The following is a 17,291-nucleotide window of genomic DNA, read 5'->3' as shown; positions in this document are numbered from 1 at the left end:
TTCTACTATTTTAAATTTGTGTATGAAACCTTCCCCTTCTCCTTCATCCTAATATCATTAAATGGGACAGAGCAAGGTAGTTATCTATGCTGGAGAGAGAGAGGAGGTGGGGAAACAGTGGTCCAAAGTGGGGCATCGAAACCTGAATATGGCAGGGAAGGAGGAGCAATCTAGCGTAGGGTGTTGGAGCCCAAGCCAAGTGAAGAGAGTATCCATGCAGAGATATGGCCTAGCATGGAGAATCAGAGAACAAGCAATCTAAAGAGGGTGTTCGGGTACGACTGCTGCGTGGTGTCAGAACCTAAACAGAATGAGAAGAGCATTCATACAGAGGCAAGGACAACATGGAGGGTCAGTGTTTGAGCAGGGTGAGGAGAGTGTCCTCACGGGGTGGAAGTGGGTAGGATGTCAGAGTTTTAACTGGATGAGGGAGGTGCTAGCATGGTGGGTGGAGTTTGATCAGGAGAGGCTTGTCAAAGCCAAATTAAAGTGTGGAAGTCATTTGTGTGGGAGAAGGTAGTGGTAAAGAGGGGAGAATGTTACACGTGGGGGGGATCGATCAAATAAGTATATTAAAGATAATGAAGTTTCTTACTTTCAGAGAAGGGATTTACAAATACAGAAGTGGTGAAAACTAGAATTGAACCCTCTAGTGTTGGAATGGAATTGGAGGTTTGGTGTGATATCATTGGTTTTCAATGATAGATGCAGAAATAAGTTTAGATATATGTGTCTATGTGTACATACACATGTATTCCTCACTTCTGTACATTGAAAGGATCTGGGAGCAGCCACACACCAAAAGCAGTGAATTCACCTAATGCTTAGGTTTTGGCTTCTAAATACCATTCCCTACAAAAAAGAATCAAGACTCCTTGGAGAAATAGTTGGTCCCAGGTCTAGGGTAAGGGAAGTATAAGATGAGCCTCAAAATATCTTGTAACTAGAAAAGAAGGAATTGCTCCAAGAGTAATGAAGATATGTTAAAACAAAACACAACACACACACACACACACACACACACACACACACACACACACACAAACACACACACACACATACAAGCCAATTTGAAGGGATTTCCCACAGGCAAGTCTGGGGCAATCAAATGTTAGTAACAGATTAACCCATTAAATAAAATAAGAAACCATGAGTCTACACAGGTATCCATCAGTCAATTTAAAGTCTATAATGAGAAGCAGGATCTTACATGGTTTCTAAGTACCTCCCCACAAAATATATATTAATGACAAAGGGAGAAAGAGTAACTTTATAATGGAAAATCCTGGCAGATGCCACTTTAATCAAGTGATCTAAGGGAACAAACATCATATATAATGGGACACATCAAGATTGTGTGCCCCTAATAGGTTACAATGAGAAGACAATGTCATTTCTATAATATTTCTGCCAAAGATGCATAATCTGTAAAATCTCAAGGAAATATCAGAGAAACACAAATTGAAGAACATGATAATCCACAAAATGTCAAGGTTAAGGAAATAAAGTAAAAATTGAGAAACTGTTCTAAAGTGAAGTAAAGAGATTTGACAACCAGATGCAATGCATAGTTCAGAACTGGATCCTTTCAGTATAACATTATTTGGTTAATCAACAAAACTTATGGTTTGAAGATTTCATAGTAGTAATCCTAGTGTTAATTTCTAGTTGTAGTTATGTAGGAGAATGTCCTTGTTTGTAGAAAGTACATATTAAAGTATTCAGGGGTGATGGGTCATCAAGTCAGCAGCTTACTCCCAAAGATCAAAGGAGAAGTTATTTTTACTATACTTGAAGCTTTTCTATAAATTTGTGATTATTTGAATATATATATAATGTCTATGATCTTATACCCACGAAAAAGGAAGAAAACAAAGCTTTATCATATATTATGTCAACAATTTACTATTGTAAAGTTATTTAAAGAAGTCTGTCGCTTTCAAATTTGTGTGGAAGAAAATCAGTGATTTTTTTTTTTGGCACAAAATACAACTCATCCCTCAATATTCAGAAATTGGCTCAATTCTGAGTTTAACGTGAAACTGTCCTTTATTGTTGTTAAATAAGTACCAAATGTGTCTTATAAAAATGAGAATGATGCTCACTATGCATGATATAAAGGAAAAACACTGCATTGGGAATCAGTAGTACTTTTTTTTTTTTTTTTTTTACTTCTGCAATGACTGGGAACGGAAACAGTAGTACTTTATTTTTTATTTATTTATTTTTTTAGACAGAGTCTTGCTTTGTTGCCCGGGCTAGAGTGAGTGCCGTGGCGTCAGCCTAGCTCACAGCAACCTCAAACTCCTGGGCTTAAGCGATCCTACTGCCTCAGCCTCCCAAGTAGCTGGGACTATAGGCATGTGCCACCATGCCCGGCTAACTTTTTTTTCTATATATATTTTAGTTGGCCAGATAATTTCTTTCTACTTTTAGTAGAGACGGGGTCTCGCTCTTGCTGGTCTCAAACTCCTGACCTCGAGCGATCCATCCGCCTCGGCCTCCCAGAGTGCTAGGATTATAGGCGTGAGCCACCGCGCCCGGCTGGAAACAGTAGTACTTTAATCTCAGCTGTTATACCTATGACTTTAGTCATTTGGTTTTGTTTTGTTTTTTGTTTTTTTTTTGGAGCCAGGGTTTCACTCTATTGCCTGGACTAGAGTGCAGTGGTATCATCATAGCTCACTGCAACCTCAAACTCTTGGGCTCAAGTGATCTTTCTGCCTCAGCCTCCTGAGTACCTGGGACTAAAGCTGCGTGCCACCACACCCAACTAATTTTTTAAAAATGTTTTGTTAGACAAGGCCTCGCTGTTGCCCATGCTGGTCTTGTATTAGCCTCAAGTGACCCTCCCTTCTCGGCCTCCCAAAGTACTAGGATTACAGGCATGAACTACCTCACCCTGTGTACTCTTTCTTGTATTGTTTTTTTCTCTATGTTTAAAAGATATTATAAGGAGAGATAATTATAACTGCATGTCTCATGGTATTCAGAGTATTGTTGTATAAACTAAAAAGTAGAAAATGTGGCTATTTTTATATTTGGCTGAGTTTTATTCAAGTTTGTAGATTAATAGTTCATTTGATTTTCTCACTTCATGACATAGAAATGTTCAGTTTTTGAATTACTTACACATATAAACAGTAGGAACCAGTTCAGAGCCTTGTGAAAGAATCTACCTTTTCCTTCAATTTAGAACACTTGAGGGATGGCTGATGTAGAGAAATACTGTTTCTGGGCCTGATAGAGAATTAACAAGCTAAGATGTTCAGAAATATCAGCCCTCATCTTTGAAATGCTTTGAAGTAGGGAAAAAATGAGTACATGCCATTACCTGGTTAGAACTCATGATTCATTTTCCCACAGAAACATTGATATAAATGGTGATTATCTATAGTTCAAATGGTATTGTGCTAGCGTTGTGCTAGAAATATGTATTAATGTTTTACATGTGGAATGATATACTGACCACTTTTTAGGACATTTTTAAAAATAAAATTTATTAAGATACAATATAGAAACAGTAAATACATCATTGATGTGTACAGTTTTGATGACTTTTGAACAAATATATATTTCCATGTAACCATGACTTCCAAATATAGAAGATTTTCATCACCCCAGAAAGGACATGTTTTGGGGGAAGATTTATTTCTACAGCTTGAATGACCTATCTACAAACAGAATTGTAGAACCTTGCCTTTTTTTAGATTGAGTTCTGCTTCTATAGAGGCAAGCTTTGAAAACCTGTTTATTTTGAGAAGGAGATAATGTTATAGCTCCTTCACAGTTTTGCCTTTATTACAGCATTATACTAAGAAGTTGTTTTTTAATATTGTAATAAAATTTTTAAGCTTGCCTTATTTGTTGCTAATAAAATTAAATAGAGACAATAAATAGAAAGGTGTGCTTTTTAAAGGAATAAGTTTCTAAATCCTTTTTTACAGTAACAGTTGTGTTAGTTTTTTGTATATAAAAATGATATTTCTGACTGGCATTATAAACTTTGAATGATTTTTCCCATAAGCTGCTATGCTTCCACTGGTTATACATATGTACTCAATGAGCTTTCCTTACGAACAGTGGCATACATTTGTGTAGCAGTTTTTCTTTGTACCGATCTAACTGAATCATAAGGGACCAAATTAGTGACCAAGGTTTTGCTAATACTATGCTTTAGCCACTATATTTATTAATCCACATGGGAACACTGAATTAGTTGTAAGAATCCAGTTTACAATGAGAAGAGAGAAATCTTACATTGTTCCTTTTTATTTTTGTCCCATTTTATGTATCTTGTTTACAAGTTTCTGTTTCAGTTAAGAACTCACGTTGTAGTGTCATATGGTTTAAAGAAATACTAATATTGTAAGACATACCAGACTTATAATTTTGCTGCCTACCTAGGGTATTATGTCCTAAAGAGGCAATCTTAGTAGTGATAATACATTATGTTGTCTAGGATTTTCTGTAGGTCACCTGTTGTTTATGTGATAGGAGTCAACAAAGGAGCTGATTGGAATAATGGCTTAAAGAATATGAATTCTGAGAAGTCTCAAAAAAAGAAAATTCCATTAATTGTGTAATCATTGTTTCTAGGTAGATTATTTTCCTAAAATGTTATTTATCCAAAGTCTAGATCCAACAAAAGATCACTTTTATATATAATGGATTAACATCATACTTAAAGATTTTCATGACCAGCCAGAAAGTCAACACTGAAACTTAATGCACTAAAACATAGTTACTTGTATTTGCTGTATTATAATTCAAGGGACTCTTATTTGAGAAAATAAAATGTCGCAAGATTCAAAGTATATCTTAATAAATTTCATATATAGTTAGAACAGAGGTTAAATGAATCCCTGGTGTTATTAAGCAGAACTTCCTAAAATATAAATAATTATACAACACTGTTACTGCCTTTCATGTTTTTAATACCACAATAAGTAACTCATAAAAAGTCAGTGCTTTTCATCTGCAAATGCTCTCTGAATGTCCATAACACTTTAAAATAATCAGTTATATAGGGATTATTCTTTAGTCGAGTGACTTTGAACTTAAGTTTTTAAATAAACAAATCCTCTAATCTTTGGCAGTTTAGCTATGGAAAGAAAAATAATATTAGATATGTGTTAACTTCCTAAGCCAATTCGTGACTAAGATTGAACTGAAGTTAGACATGTTATTCTTTTGATCTTAGCATATCCAAATAGAAAACATTTGACTGACTTCAAAAAGGTAGACTGGGTAACGCTGAATAGAAATAAGAAAAACAATATATGAGAATTATTTTAGTTTCATTTATGACTAATTTAAGAACCATGTGTTCTTATTCTTCATGTGATTACATTTTAAATCCTTACAATCTGTTCCTGAGGGATGATGCTTAACTAAGGGCAGTTTTGTGTAACAAATAGTCTGGTAAGATTTTTTCTTGGTTTCTCAAGCTTCCCTTTCCAGTGTTTTCTGAGCATCTTAATGTCTTAAATGAAAAAATATGGAGACAGTATGAGAATTATTTTATTCTGTCGTGGGTGTTGGATTTCTTTTTCTCCCAATAGAGACAGATATCACTGTGCTTTCCAAAAGACAGATGTCCAACTGATAAATGTAGGAATTATTGCATGGCTATTTTTATAATGTCAAAATGAGATTTTCATTGGTATACAAGTAAAGGGAAGTATCTTTTACCAACATAGTGAATCAACAGTGCAAAATTTTAATATTTTAATAGACTTTACAATACTGAGAATTAGAATAGTTGTCCTAGAAGACGCCAGGCTTCTTCCATAACAACAATATGACTGCAGAATGAAAAGTTGGCAGGGGTCTGGAGAGGGAGAAGCTGCTAAAGAAAGAAGGAAAGGAAGAGAACTGTTAAATAAATAAATAAAAATTTAAAAACACCTGGTGCTCACAGACAAGCAGGCCTCTTTTTTTTTTTTTTTTTTTAATTTTTTCTTTTTAGAGATGGGGTCTCTCTTTCACCCAGGCTAGAGTACAGTGGCACAATCATAGCTCACTGCAGCCTGGAGCTCCTGGGCTCAAACAATCCTCCGCCCTCAGCCTCCCAACTAGCTGGGACTACAGTTGTCGGCTACCATGCCTGGCTAATTTTTTAAATTTTTTATTTTTAGAGACGGGGTCTCACTGTTTGGCCCAGGTTTCAAACTCTTGGGCTGAAGCAATCCTCCCACGTAGCTGGGATTACAGGTGCCAGCCACTGCACACAGCCAAGTAGTCCTCTTATTATGTTCCTTCATGGAGACAGGGGTAGTCTCCAGTCTTTCTAGCAACCTTGTCTATTTACTTTAAGCTTTTTATTCTGACCTATCCTTTCTACTTCATTGTCATTGTTGCCCTTACAAATTAGATTAACCCCATTCCATCTGCATAAAAATATTTGTGGCTATAAAGAATCTTATTTGGTCTTGGGTTGACCATGGATACCACACCCTACTAGTGATACCTGTGATTTTGAATTATTATTGACATGTTTCTAATGTTATTTTTAAAAATACCTTTAGTTTTTCTAATAATGGCTAGAGCAGTCTTTGTTTTTATTGAAAATTTAATTTTTTAACACTTTTATTAAATTAGTAAAGTAACAGGATGTATGGAAGATAAAAGGGAAAAATAAAATTCCGTAAGCCCAGGGCCCAAATGTAAAATCCATTTTACATTTACTTCCAATGTTTTTTACATACTTGTAAGATGGATTTTTATTTTTTTAACCTAACCAGATCTTAAGCATTTTTAATATTGCTCCTAAGTATTTTAAGAGTAAATTTTCACTTTTACCAGAATAAAACATGGCATAGTTTAAAAAATTAAATAATTTTACAAGGCTGTGTCTCATTCCTACCTACCTTGTTTCTATTCCCCAAAAGCAATCACTTTCTCTTTCTACTATTTCTTCAGTCATTTACCTTAAGATATGAGGGAGTTTTTATTGCTGCTTATTGTTTTCCATATTATCTACAGTATCATATTTACTACTGTCACCAATCTCCCAATATAGTTATGAGTTTTGGTCAAATAATTGTTCAGTGTTAGCTAGTCACAGCTGGGCCACATAAATACTGTAATTAAATTTCCTTTCATGTATGGATTTTGTTTTCCCTCAGGTCAGTAATTGTATTTTTTGTTTTGTGTCTATTTTTAATTCATCTCCAAATTCTTGTACAGAGGTGAAAAATGTCTCAGTTTTTCCATCATATCAGGTAATTTATCCATTTGATTTTTTTGTTTGTTTGGGGGGAAGAATTCTTGCTCTAGCTTTCCATCCTCTTGTTCCAACATGAACTGATTGCTTTCTAGTCTGTCATCTGGGATTTTCCCTTACTGTCATCTTGGGAATTATATTGACCTCTCTCCAGAGTTGGATGCCACATTTTGCCTTCAGTAACTTATTCTTTCTTGGTTTATTTCCTTGTTATGGTGAAGCATATCTTCCAGTAGCTTAGTGGAAAGGGTTCATTGGAGATACATTTTTTGACACCCTGCCTGTCTGAAAATTTCTTTATTCTATATTTGATTGTTAATTTGGTTATATTAAAATTTTGAAGTCATTGCTGCTGTGTTTTAAGCTCCTAGTCTTATTGATAAGTCTAATACTATCTTGGTTTCTGATCTTTTGTACCAGATCTCTCTTTCCCTCTGGAAGCTTTTAAGATCCCTGATGTTCTGAAATTTTGTAAGGATATGCCTCATGTAGGCCTTTTTTCTTCACTGAGTTGGATACAAGCGGGCCCATTTACTCTGTGGGTTCATTTTCTTCAATTCTGATTAATTTCTTTCCTCTATTTTCTCTGTTCTCTTTTTCTGAAATACATATTATTTCAATATTAGCCCTCCTGGCCTGATCCTCTTTTCTTATTTTTTTCATTCTATTTTCTCTCTCTTTGTCTTTCAGTTCCACTTTTTGGGAGATTTTTTCAATTTTATCTTCTAACCCTATAGTATACTTCTTTTTTTTCTCCTCCTCTCACCCACCCCTGTAGTATACTTTTTATTTCTTCTATCACATATGTAAATTCCATAAGCTTTTTTTTATTCATTGAATGTTCCTTTTTAATAGTATCTTGTTCCTATTTTATAGACATAGGATTATTCATTTTAGTTATTTTGAAGGTTTCTTCTCCCTGCATTGTCTCTGCTGCTTCTGAGTACCTTTTAATATTTATTTTGTTCTCTTTAAAGTTATTGGTTTTCTTTGTGTCTAGTAATCTTTGGTTGGTATTCATTTTCAAGAGTGAGACTTGTGTTTCCCTGCAGCTATTTCCAGGAAAATGGAGCTTGGAGTTTCCTTAGGTGTGAGATTGATGCTCATAACGGAACTTAACTAGAACTAACTTATTTCACTAGAGTCCCTGTTTAATCAGTGTCTATGATTCTTTTCTTTAGCCCAACTAGCTTCCCCAAAAGGTATCCCACAGTCTCTAGCCTGAGTAGAATAAACCTAACTTGCCAATATTCTCAGAGCTGAGTGGGAAAGATAACTGAGGTTATCTCTTTATTGGAAAGTAAAGCTTTTACTTTATCTGTATTTAGTAACTTCCCTCATCTCCTCCAGCATCCTTAAGTCTAAAGTCCCTGTGGTTCACCCAGAAAGATCCAACCTGGTCTTCTGCTAGCTCTGGGGAAAGGTAGTGACCTAACAGTATTGAGTTGGGCCAGGAATCTGGGAGTCCTTAAATTCAGGCTTTTAACTAATTCTCCTGCTTCAACCCCACTTGTACTCCCTTCTGTAAGTACCTGTAGCGCTTTCCTTTCCTGAACTGTCTGGGGCTCTGCAGAGCAAAATGGCTTGCTTCTTGGCATCTCTCCTCTATCCCTCCCCGGTGCCAGATACATGGCTTTCAGTTTTCACAGCTCACACCAATCTACTTTGTAGCTTCTAAAATATTTTGAACTCCAGACTGTGCTGTTTTTCTCCTTTCTAGTTCATTTTGTCTTTGCAAGTATTTTGTTTTGTCTCCTTACTCTCATTTTGGTGGGATTTCTGGAGGTATTGAAGGCCAGCTGCTGTGTTTAATTTGTCTTATTCAACCAGAAGTCTACATAATCTTTACTATTTTAATTTTTAATGACTAAATTTCATCCAGTGTATTTACAATACTTCATTCATTTACTTATTTTTTGACATGTAGATGACTTCCAATTTATTGCTATTGCAATCCTCCAAAAAACATCTTTCATGCTGATAGCTTTTTTTTGTGTTAGGTTATTTTCGTAGAATGAAGTGGAAATGTTTAAACACATCTTGCTTTCTAAAAACGCGATTTTGTACCAATTTTGAGTACTAGCAGGGTGTGTGATTATCCAGTTTACTATATTTATTATATCATTGCTAATTGCACCATATAAAAGTCTTTTTGACAAGCTGAAAAGAAAGATACCTTCTTTTATACTAATTAAAAAAAATTTTTTTTTTTGAAACAGTGATTCGCCTTGTGGCCCAGGCATGAGGGCAGTGGCATGATCATAGCTCACTGCAGACTCAAACTCCCGGGCTCAAGTGATTGTCCTGCCTCAGCCTCTGGAGTAGCTGGGCCTATAGGCGTACTCCATTACACCCAGCTAATTTTTCTATTTTTTGTAGAGACAGGATCTCTCTCTTGCTCAGATTGGTCTCAAACTCCTGACCTCAAGTGATCCTCCTGCCTTGACCTCCCAGAGTGCCAGGACTACAGGCGTGAGCCGCTGTACCCTAAAGTGCTTTTAATATTGATGTGACTAGAGCTTAACTCAAAAGTATTTCTACATAACTGAAAGAACTTAGGGAAATTTGTTGTATTTAGTATACATTTTAAAAATATACAAAATCCTCTACTCTTATCGCACAGACACACACGTATATGCATTTTCAAAAATCTTATTTCTTGATTACATTTATATGATTCAAAATGCAGAACAATATCAATATAGAAAGGCATATATTGGGACATCTGGGTTCCTATTCTATCCTTGTCTACTCTATTCTTCTCTTCCCCATATACATAATTACTTTTCTTAGTATCTTTCTAGTATTTCTTTATGTAAATGTAAGAAAAAATGAATAAATGTTCTTATTTCCCCCTGTTTTTTACTCAAAAGATAGTCTGCTATTTACAATGATTTGCACCTTGCTATTTTCACTTAATTATCATCGAGCTCTTTCTGTAGTGGTACATAGAGAACTTGCTCATTTTTTTTTTTTTAATAGCTCTTTAGTATTCATTTGTGCAGGTGATTCATTTAACCATTTCCCTACAGACGAATATATGGCTAAGCGATGTGGTTTTTGTAATATGTGCTTTTTAAACTCCTTTAGGTGGATGTGGACAAGAGTGGTGAAGTGCGACTTATAGAACTGGATGAATCTTTCAAAAGTGAACATACTGTTTTTGTAACACCACCTGAGATCCCCCATCTACCCAATGGTGAAGAACCCCCTTTACAGTACAGGTATTCAAGAGGCAGAATGTTTGAGATTGAAAAAGAGAAGCGATCCATCATCTGTGACGTAGCTTTCTAAGGACTGTGGTATTTTCAAAATCCAAACTTTACAGATCCCTAATTTTTAGGTGGTAAGCAAGCTTATCCCACATCCATTATTAAGTTTTGAGGTATAAAAAGAAAAAAAATATATGATTTTGCATAACATAGACTTGGAAAGCTCTCTAATTATGTCTGCATAAGTATCTGTCCTCCCAAATGTTGATTAAATTCAGTTAGACTCCCCACCTCAAATGCAGCACTTATTTATTTTAGAATTCTGATCTTTGTTTCTCACTAAAGCTAGTTTCCTCACCTTCAGTCCCTCTTTTCATCCCATACACATGTTGATTAATGCAACCGTGATTTACAAAAAGATGAAATCTAATTTAGAGTCAATATTTGTGGCCTTAATTTGTATGATAATCATATTTTAGGCTATTAATTTTGTCATGAGTTTTTATTTTTAAATCATAGAAATCCAGAATTATTAAAATTGATCACTGTTAATTTAGGAAATTTGGTTACTGTGCTAAGTGCTTGGTATATAGACTTGAATAATAAATACACTGTCCTTGCCTTCAAGTCTAGTGGAGAATAGAGGAAAGTCTTGAGCACAGTAAGATAGGGCTATGATAGAGGTAGATTTATTATTTAGTCTTTAGTCTTTATTTATTTTTACTTAAAATTGTATTTTCTTTTATAATTGAAATGTCTTTTTAATTCTCCAATAATACTTTCCTACTTTGTTTAAAGATTCTAAAACCACTTTACCTCTATTATTCATTGAGTCACAGTTTATTTTCATTGAAAAGGATTTTTCAGGACATCCTCATATATAACTAGCATTAAATCCTTCATTTTACAGATGAAAAAATGGTGTGATAGATGTTTGTGAATGCAGATTATTAATTCAGAGGCCACTTGATTTCTGCTTTTTTCATCTAGTAATGATGTTCTCATTTCACTTTTTAAAAATCTGTCTGTTGTCAAAGGTATTTCAAATATTTCTCTTAATTTTTCTCTTTTTCTCTTCTTCTTTTTTCCTTTTCTTTTTCTTTTCTTTTTTTCAAGACACAGTCTCGCTTTGTTTCCCAGGCTAGCGTGCAGTGGTGTAATCACGGCTTACTGCAGCCTCGAACTCCTGGGCTCAAGCAATCCTTTTGCCTCAGCCTTCTGAGTAGCTGGGTCTGTGGGTACACGCCACCATGCCCAGTTAATTTGTTTTTAATTTTTTGTAGAGGTAGGGTCTCACTATTGCCCAGGCTGGTCTCAAACTCCTAGCCTCAAGCGATCGTCTCACCTTGGCCTCCCAAAGTGCTGAGATTACAGGTGTGATCTACCACCTGGCCTCTTCTTTTTTCTTTCTAAACAAGATCTCATTTCTTTGATCTCTTTTACTTTATACTTCTTAGTCATCTTCTGGTATGTTTCACTAATATAGTTTTGTTTTTATTTTTCTGGTTTGCTTTTAACTTTTTAATTTAAATTTTACTTTTAGGTTTAGTCCTTGAACAAGAAAATTACTTAGCTTAAAAAGTTTTCTTTTTTTTAAAGTCTAAATCATTTTTTTTCTTGAGGCTACCAATATAATTTTTGGTATAATCATAACTATCATTGGAAAAACAACTTAAATGTCCTTAATGAGCACAGAGGGTCCTCCTAATAAGAGATGACTCATACACTTAATTATCTGTGTAAAATAATGAGACATTTCCATAAGACACACAAAATGGTCTTATTATGTCACCATGTACATAGAATGAATTTTGAAAAGAGATATGGCTTTCCTGAATTTGTTTGCTGTTTCCTACTCAACATTCAGTCATTACTAATATTTTATTATTCTACAGAATTTGCCTGTAGTAATGAATAACAGTTATTGTGTATTCTCTTTTGTTATAGTTAGGTTTCTTCTTAATTAAAACTATGTGCCTTTAAGAATATTGCATAATATTCTTAAAGAGGTTGAGTGTGTTGTTTGGGAGCCTCTTTTCTTTTCAGCATGTCTTTATTCTAGCTGCTACCTTTTACTTATTTACTTATTTACTTATTTTAGAAATGAGGTCTCTCACTATGTTGCGCAGGCCTGCGGTGCAGTGGCTATTCACAGGTGTGATCATAGTGCACTACAGCCTTGAACTCCTTGGCTTAAGTTATCCACCTGCCTCGGCCTTCAGAGTAGCTGGGGCTACAGGCATGTACAACTGTGCCTGGCCTAGCTGCTACCTTTTAAATGCCCAGAGCACCTTGTTCTAGCACCCTAATTAGACCTACCTGCTCACAGAGCCACCTCTTCTAATCTTTTCTTCCTCTTCTTCAACCTCCTCAATTTTCTTTCTCATAAACGAGGCCCTGAACCTGCTAGCTAACCTCATAAGCCAATTCATGATAATGTGAGAGCTGGGCCTGGTGTGCTAGTGTTTTAAACCTAAGGTGGTTATTTGCATCTTTCTTAGAGGGAGGTTCTACAGTAAATATGTTAATCCAAAGCAATGACATTAATGATTATTCTGTTTGAAAGAGGACCTTTTACCAACTGTCACATTATCTATTATAATATGTTTGCAATATATTTACATGAATACTAACTTTTAAAGGTTTTCTTTAGACTTTGGAGTTTGATGTCAAGTTCAGGAAAATTTAAATGTATTTTCCTTTTTCCCCCAAAAATATATACTTAAGTCTGTATTTGGCTATTACATTTCTAAGCATTATAGTAAGAAAAGCAACATTAGTATGAGTATTTGCTGAGCATATATCATAGTCTGATGGAGAAAGATAGTTAAAATAAATTCTAGGTTAAGAAGTTATTGATCATAATTTTTTTATCTTGTAACCACAGTGATCATCTGTGTATACTTGAGAACTTTTTTTTTTGCTTTTTAAAACAGCTATAATGGATTTCCAGTTCTTAGGAACAATTTATTTGAGAGACCTGAAGGATTTCTACAAGTGCGAAAGAACAAATTGCCTTCAAAATCAAGTAGTCCTAGTAGCCCATCTCCTATGTTCAGAAGAACAAAACAGGTGCTTTGAAAATTTTGCATTCTTTGTGTAATCAAATATTAGAACAAGAAGTAAATTGCGCACTTACCTTCCCTTAATATACTTTATAACCCTATATATAGCTATTACTAGATTATCATGCACCTCAAAGCACTAAGATAGTTTAGAGTAATCTAACTTTAAGAAATAAACTAGTTCTCTTGTCCTAGAACTTTATTTTACATATTATTTAATTCAGATTCAAGCAGCGGCTTGAAAATATATTAATTATAGACATATTTGTTGTGGAAACATTATCAAGCATATGACTTGTACTTGTTTGGCATTTAGCTAAATAATAATGCCTAAGTGTATAAATTTGTTAATAAGATCCTTATATTTTTTCTAGGAAATTAAGTCAGCCCATAAAATTGCAAAGAGATATTCTTCCATCCCTCAGATGTGGTCTAGGTGTCTGCTGCGTCACTGTTATGGACTGTGGTTTATTTGTCTCCCAGCTTATATGAAAGTATGTAATTCAAAAGTCAGGGCTCTGAAAGCAGCATATGATGTGCTTAAAAAAATGCAATCAAAGAAGATGGATCCACCTGATGAGGTAATAGTTATTCTTTAAAGTGCATTATTTTGTTCTAGATTTATATGCATAGACATCTTTGTTTCTGTACACTTTGGAACTTGTGTTTCAGGTGTGCTACCGCATTCTTATGCAGCTCTGTGGACAATATGATCAACCAGTGCTTGCAGTTCGAGTGCTTTTTGAAATGCGGAAAGCTGGTATTGACCCTAATGCCATTACTTATGGTTATTATAATAAGGTAAATTAATGTGATTTAATAGAGAAATAGTATTATTTTTGTCATTATACGATCTTAATTTAGTGGCAAAAATAATCTATGCAGGGGTTATTTAGCATTTATTTTTACTAATTATTTTATTTTGTTGAATGAATAGGCTGTTTTGGAAAGTACCTGGCCTTCAAGAAGTCGTAGTGGCCGTTTTCTTTGGACAAAAGTAAGAAATGTTGTTTTGGGAGTAGCACAATTCAAAAGAGCTTTAAAGAAACATGCACACTTATCACAAACAACTCTCTCAGGTAAAGGATTTATGTGTTTTATTTATTCTTCAAAATTAATTGACTAGTTACATTTTACATTTTTAGAAATTTTAAATAGTTTTAAAATATTGAATATATTTTAGTTTTTATTACTATTAATCAAATTCTAATATTAGAGTGCTCTTCCCATTTAAAAATCACCAGCTTTCACTTCTGTTTCAACTGTTAAATTAACGCCTTTTGGTGGTCTTGTTTGAGTGTTCATTAATAATTCCAATAGGTTTCTTTGTTATAGTTGTATTTTGCTAATTATGCAACACTTTCCATGTTAAATATTATGTTAATAGATTTTTGGCTTGAGCAACAAGTTAATATGTATTTTTGGTATATCCTTGAGTAGTAAAATACTGTCAAATTGTGTTCCTAAGCAGATGGCAGTGACCTGGATGCTGTTAGTCATGGCAGCATGGATAGTGGTCATGGGACACACACTGTGGAGCAGGCACCTTTTAATACGGGTTTAATCAAAGTATATGCTACTGATGATAGATCTAGTACAGGTTTGTGTATGCTTATGTATACATTTGTTATAGTACATTTTTAAAACTAGATTTGCTAGTCTATATTTTGAAAAATTTTTATTTTCAGTGATGTGTTTAACTGTCGACACTTTCATTTTATGTTAGGTACTTGATTTGATATTGAATTTCATAACTGTATGCAATTTTATTCATTCTCCATTTGAATAGAAATAAAAATTTAAGAGAGGTTATAAAGTACTTTCTTCAAGTAGTTAGTAAATGATAATCGAATTAACTCCAGATAGCACACAGATCTATTTACCATATCATTTTCTTAGGATAAATTCTTTGAAATTGTGAAAATGTTACTAGAGTTCTAAAAAAAGAACCAAAAACTTAATAGCTCTATATCTGCTTTGATAGTACTGGACTAATGTCAGTTTTCTGGTTTTGACAATGTACTATGGGTATGTAAGATACTATCATTGGAGGAAACTAAGTGAGTGTACCCAGAAACTCTCTGTACTGTACTATTTTTGCAACTTTTGAGTCTTAAACTATTTTAAGATAAAAGTTTTAATAAAAAATTTTTAAATATATAAAAAACATGGCATTCTAGCACTGAAGATGGCATTAATCTCTATAAAATATAAGATTTGTATATAAGCTTTTCCTTTTATTACAGCTGACACATTTAAATTACTTGCATAATTCTGTCCTTTTGATTATTACATTTTAAAAATTATACATGACTTTTTTTTTTTTTTTGAGACAGAGTGTCACTTTGTTGCCCGGGCTAGAGTGAGTGCCGTGGCATCAGCCTAGCTCACAGCAACCTCAAACTCCTGGGCTTAAGCGATCCTACTGCCTCAGCCTCCCTAGTAGCTGGGACTACAGGCATGAGCCACCATGCCCGGCTAATTTTTTTGTATATATATTTTTTAGTTGGCCAGATAATTTCTTTCTATTTTTAGTAGAGACGGGGTCTCACTCTTGCTCAGGCTGGTCTCGAACTCCTGACCTTGAGCGATCCACCCGCCTCGGCCTCCCAGAGCTAGGATTACAGGCGTGAGCCACCGCGCCCGGCCTATACATGACTTTTGAATGTAGTATAAGAGCAAGCTCTTAATGGATAGAAACTTTAATAATTGAAGCCTTACTAATACAATATGAAAGCTCCTATCTCTGCAAATGACAACATTATTGTGGTCTGTCTCCTTTTATGCCTACTTTTAAGATTAATAAATGTAAGCTAATTGTATTGAAATGTAATATGAATAGTTATTCTTCCTTGACTGGTTTTATGTCTTGATTAGGTAATATGAATTTAATCAGAGTTATAGTAGTCATCCTTTGGGCATTATCTCTTAAAAATGAAGATGTCTATCTTTTATTTTTAATTATGACTTTTAAAAAGGCTATCTTAAAATAGTACAGAACCTAATAAAAGCATGAATTTCATGAAGATGATCTTCAAATTTTTCTATTTGTAGTTTCTTTGGAAATGGACCTGAAAGTTTGATTAGAAAAAATAAAAACAAGACTATAACAAAGGTATTAATGTAAATACCTAGTGATATTTAATATAATTTCTTTGGATAGTGCTTTACAAGTTTATAAAACCATTTCATATGTAGTCTCATATAATCATAACAACTTTGGCTTTTACAAATCTGGGGGAACCTGAGATTCAAACAAAAAGGTTAAGTGGTTTATTTAAAATCATATGTCTCCTAAAATAGAGAACTAGGATTCAAAACCTTATCTTTTGAGGCTAATATAGTGAAAGCAATTTGCTTAAAAAGATACAGAGCCAATGTATTAGAAGTTTAACAAAACAATGTGTAGAAGTTTTCTTATATTGATATAACTTTTGCTTTTCTGAATAACTTTAACACTAGATTTTTATCTCATTCCATGTATTTGTACTCACGTGCAATTCAATAATTATTCAGTTAAATTTTTTGAAGAATTAATCACCTATCAATGAATTTTAAAAACCCAGTTTTTTAGTAAAATCATTTAGACATTTAGCTCCAGTGGTCTATATGCAAATGGTCTGTTATGAATTCCCTACAGATTTCTCTTCTACATTGCTTAGTTGGAACTCAGACTTTCAGCTAGAAAAGTCATGGACTTGTATAAAAAAAGTCTGGTTTGTCTGTAACTTTTAGTGCTCACATAGTAGTATCAATGTACATAATTACTTTTGACTGCAGAGAGGA

The 17,291-nt window shown here is 34.1% G+C and overlaps 1 protein-coding gene across 12 annotated transcripts in view; it reads left to right on the top strand.

Annotated features, from left to right (window-relative positions):
* Nucleotides 1-17,291, top strand: part of DENND4A (DENN domain containing 4A) — a 145,066-nt gene that overhangs the window by 81,176 nt on the left and 46,599 nt on the right. For 7 of the 12 annotated variants that reach the window (XM_045541189.1, XM_045541198.1, XM_045541179.1 and 4 more), the window contains 6 exons: nt 10,319-10,452; nt 13,377-13,512; nt 13,880-14,086; nt 14,178-14,306; nt 14,443-14,584; nt 14,974-15,105. In XM_045541189.1, coding sequence (XP_045397145.1) covers nt 10,319-10,452; nt 13,377-13,512; nt 13,880-14,086; nt 14,178-14,306; nt 14,443-14,584; nt 14,974-15,105 — 880 coding nt within the window. The remainder of the gene's footprint in view (nt 1-10,318; nt 10,453-13,376; nt 13,513-13,879; nt 14,087-14,177; nt 14,307-14,442; nt 14,585-14,973; nt 15,106-17,291) is intronic. The other 5 variants (XM_045541237.1, XM_045541231.1, XM_045541241.1 and 2 more) reach the window with 2 other exon arrangements.

Source organism: Lemur catta, chromosome 1, assembly GCF_020740605.2.
Source record: "Lemur catta isolate mLemCat1 chromosome 1, mLemCat1.pri, whole genome shotgun sequence".
NCBI lineage: Eukaryota > Metazoa > Chordata > Mammalia > Primates > Lemuridae > Lemur > Lemur catta.
This window is presented reverse-complemented; position numbering and strand designations above follow the sequence as displayed.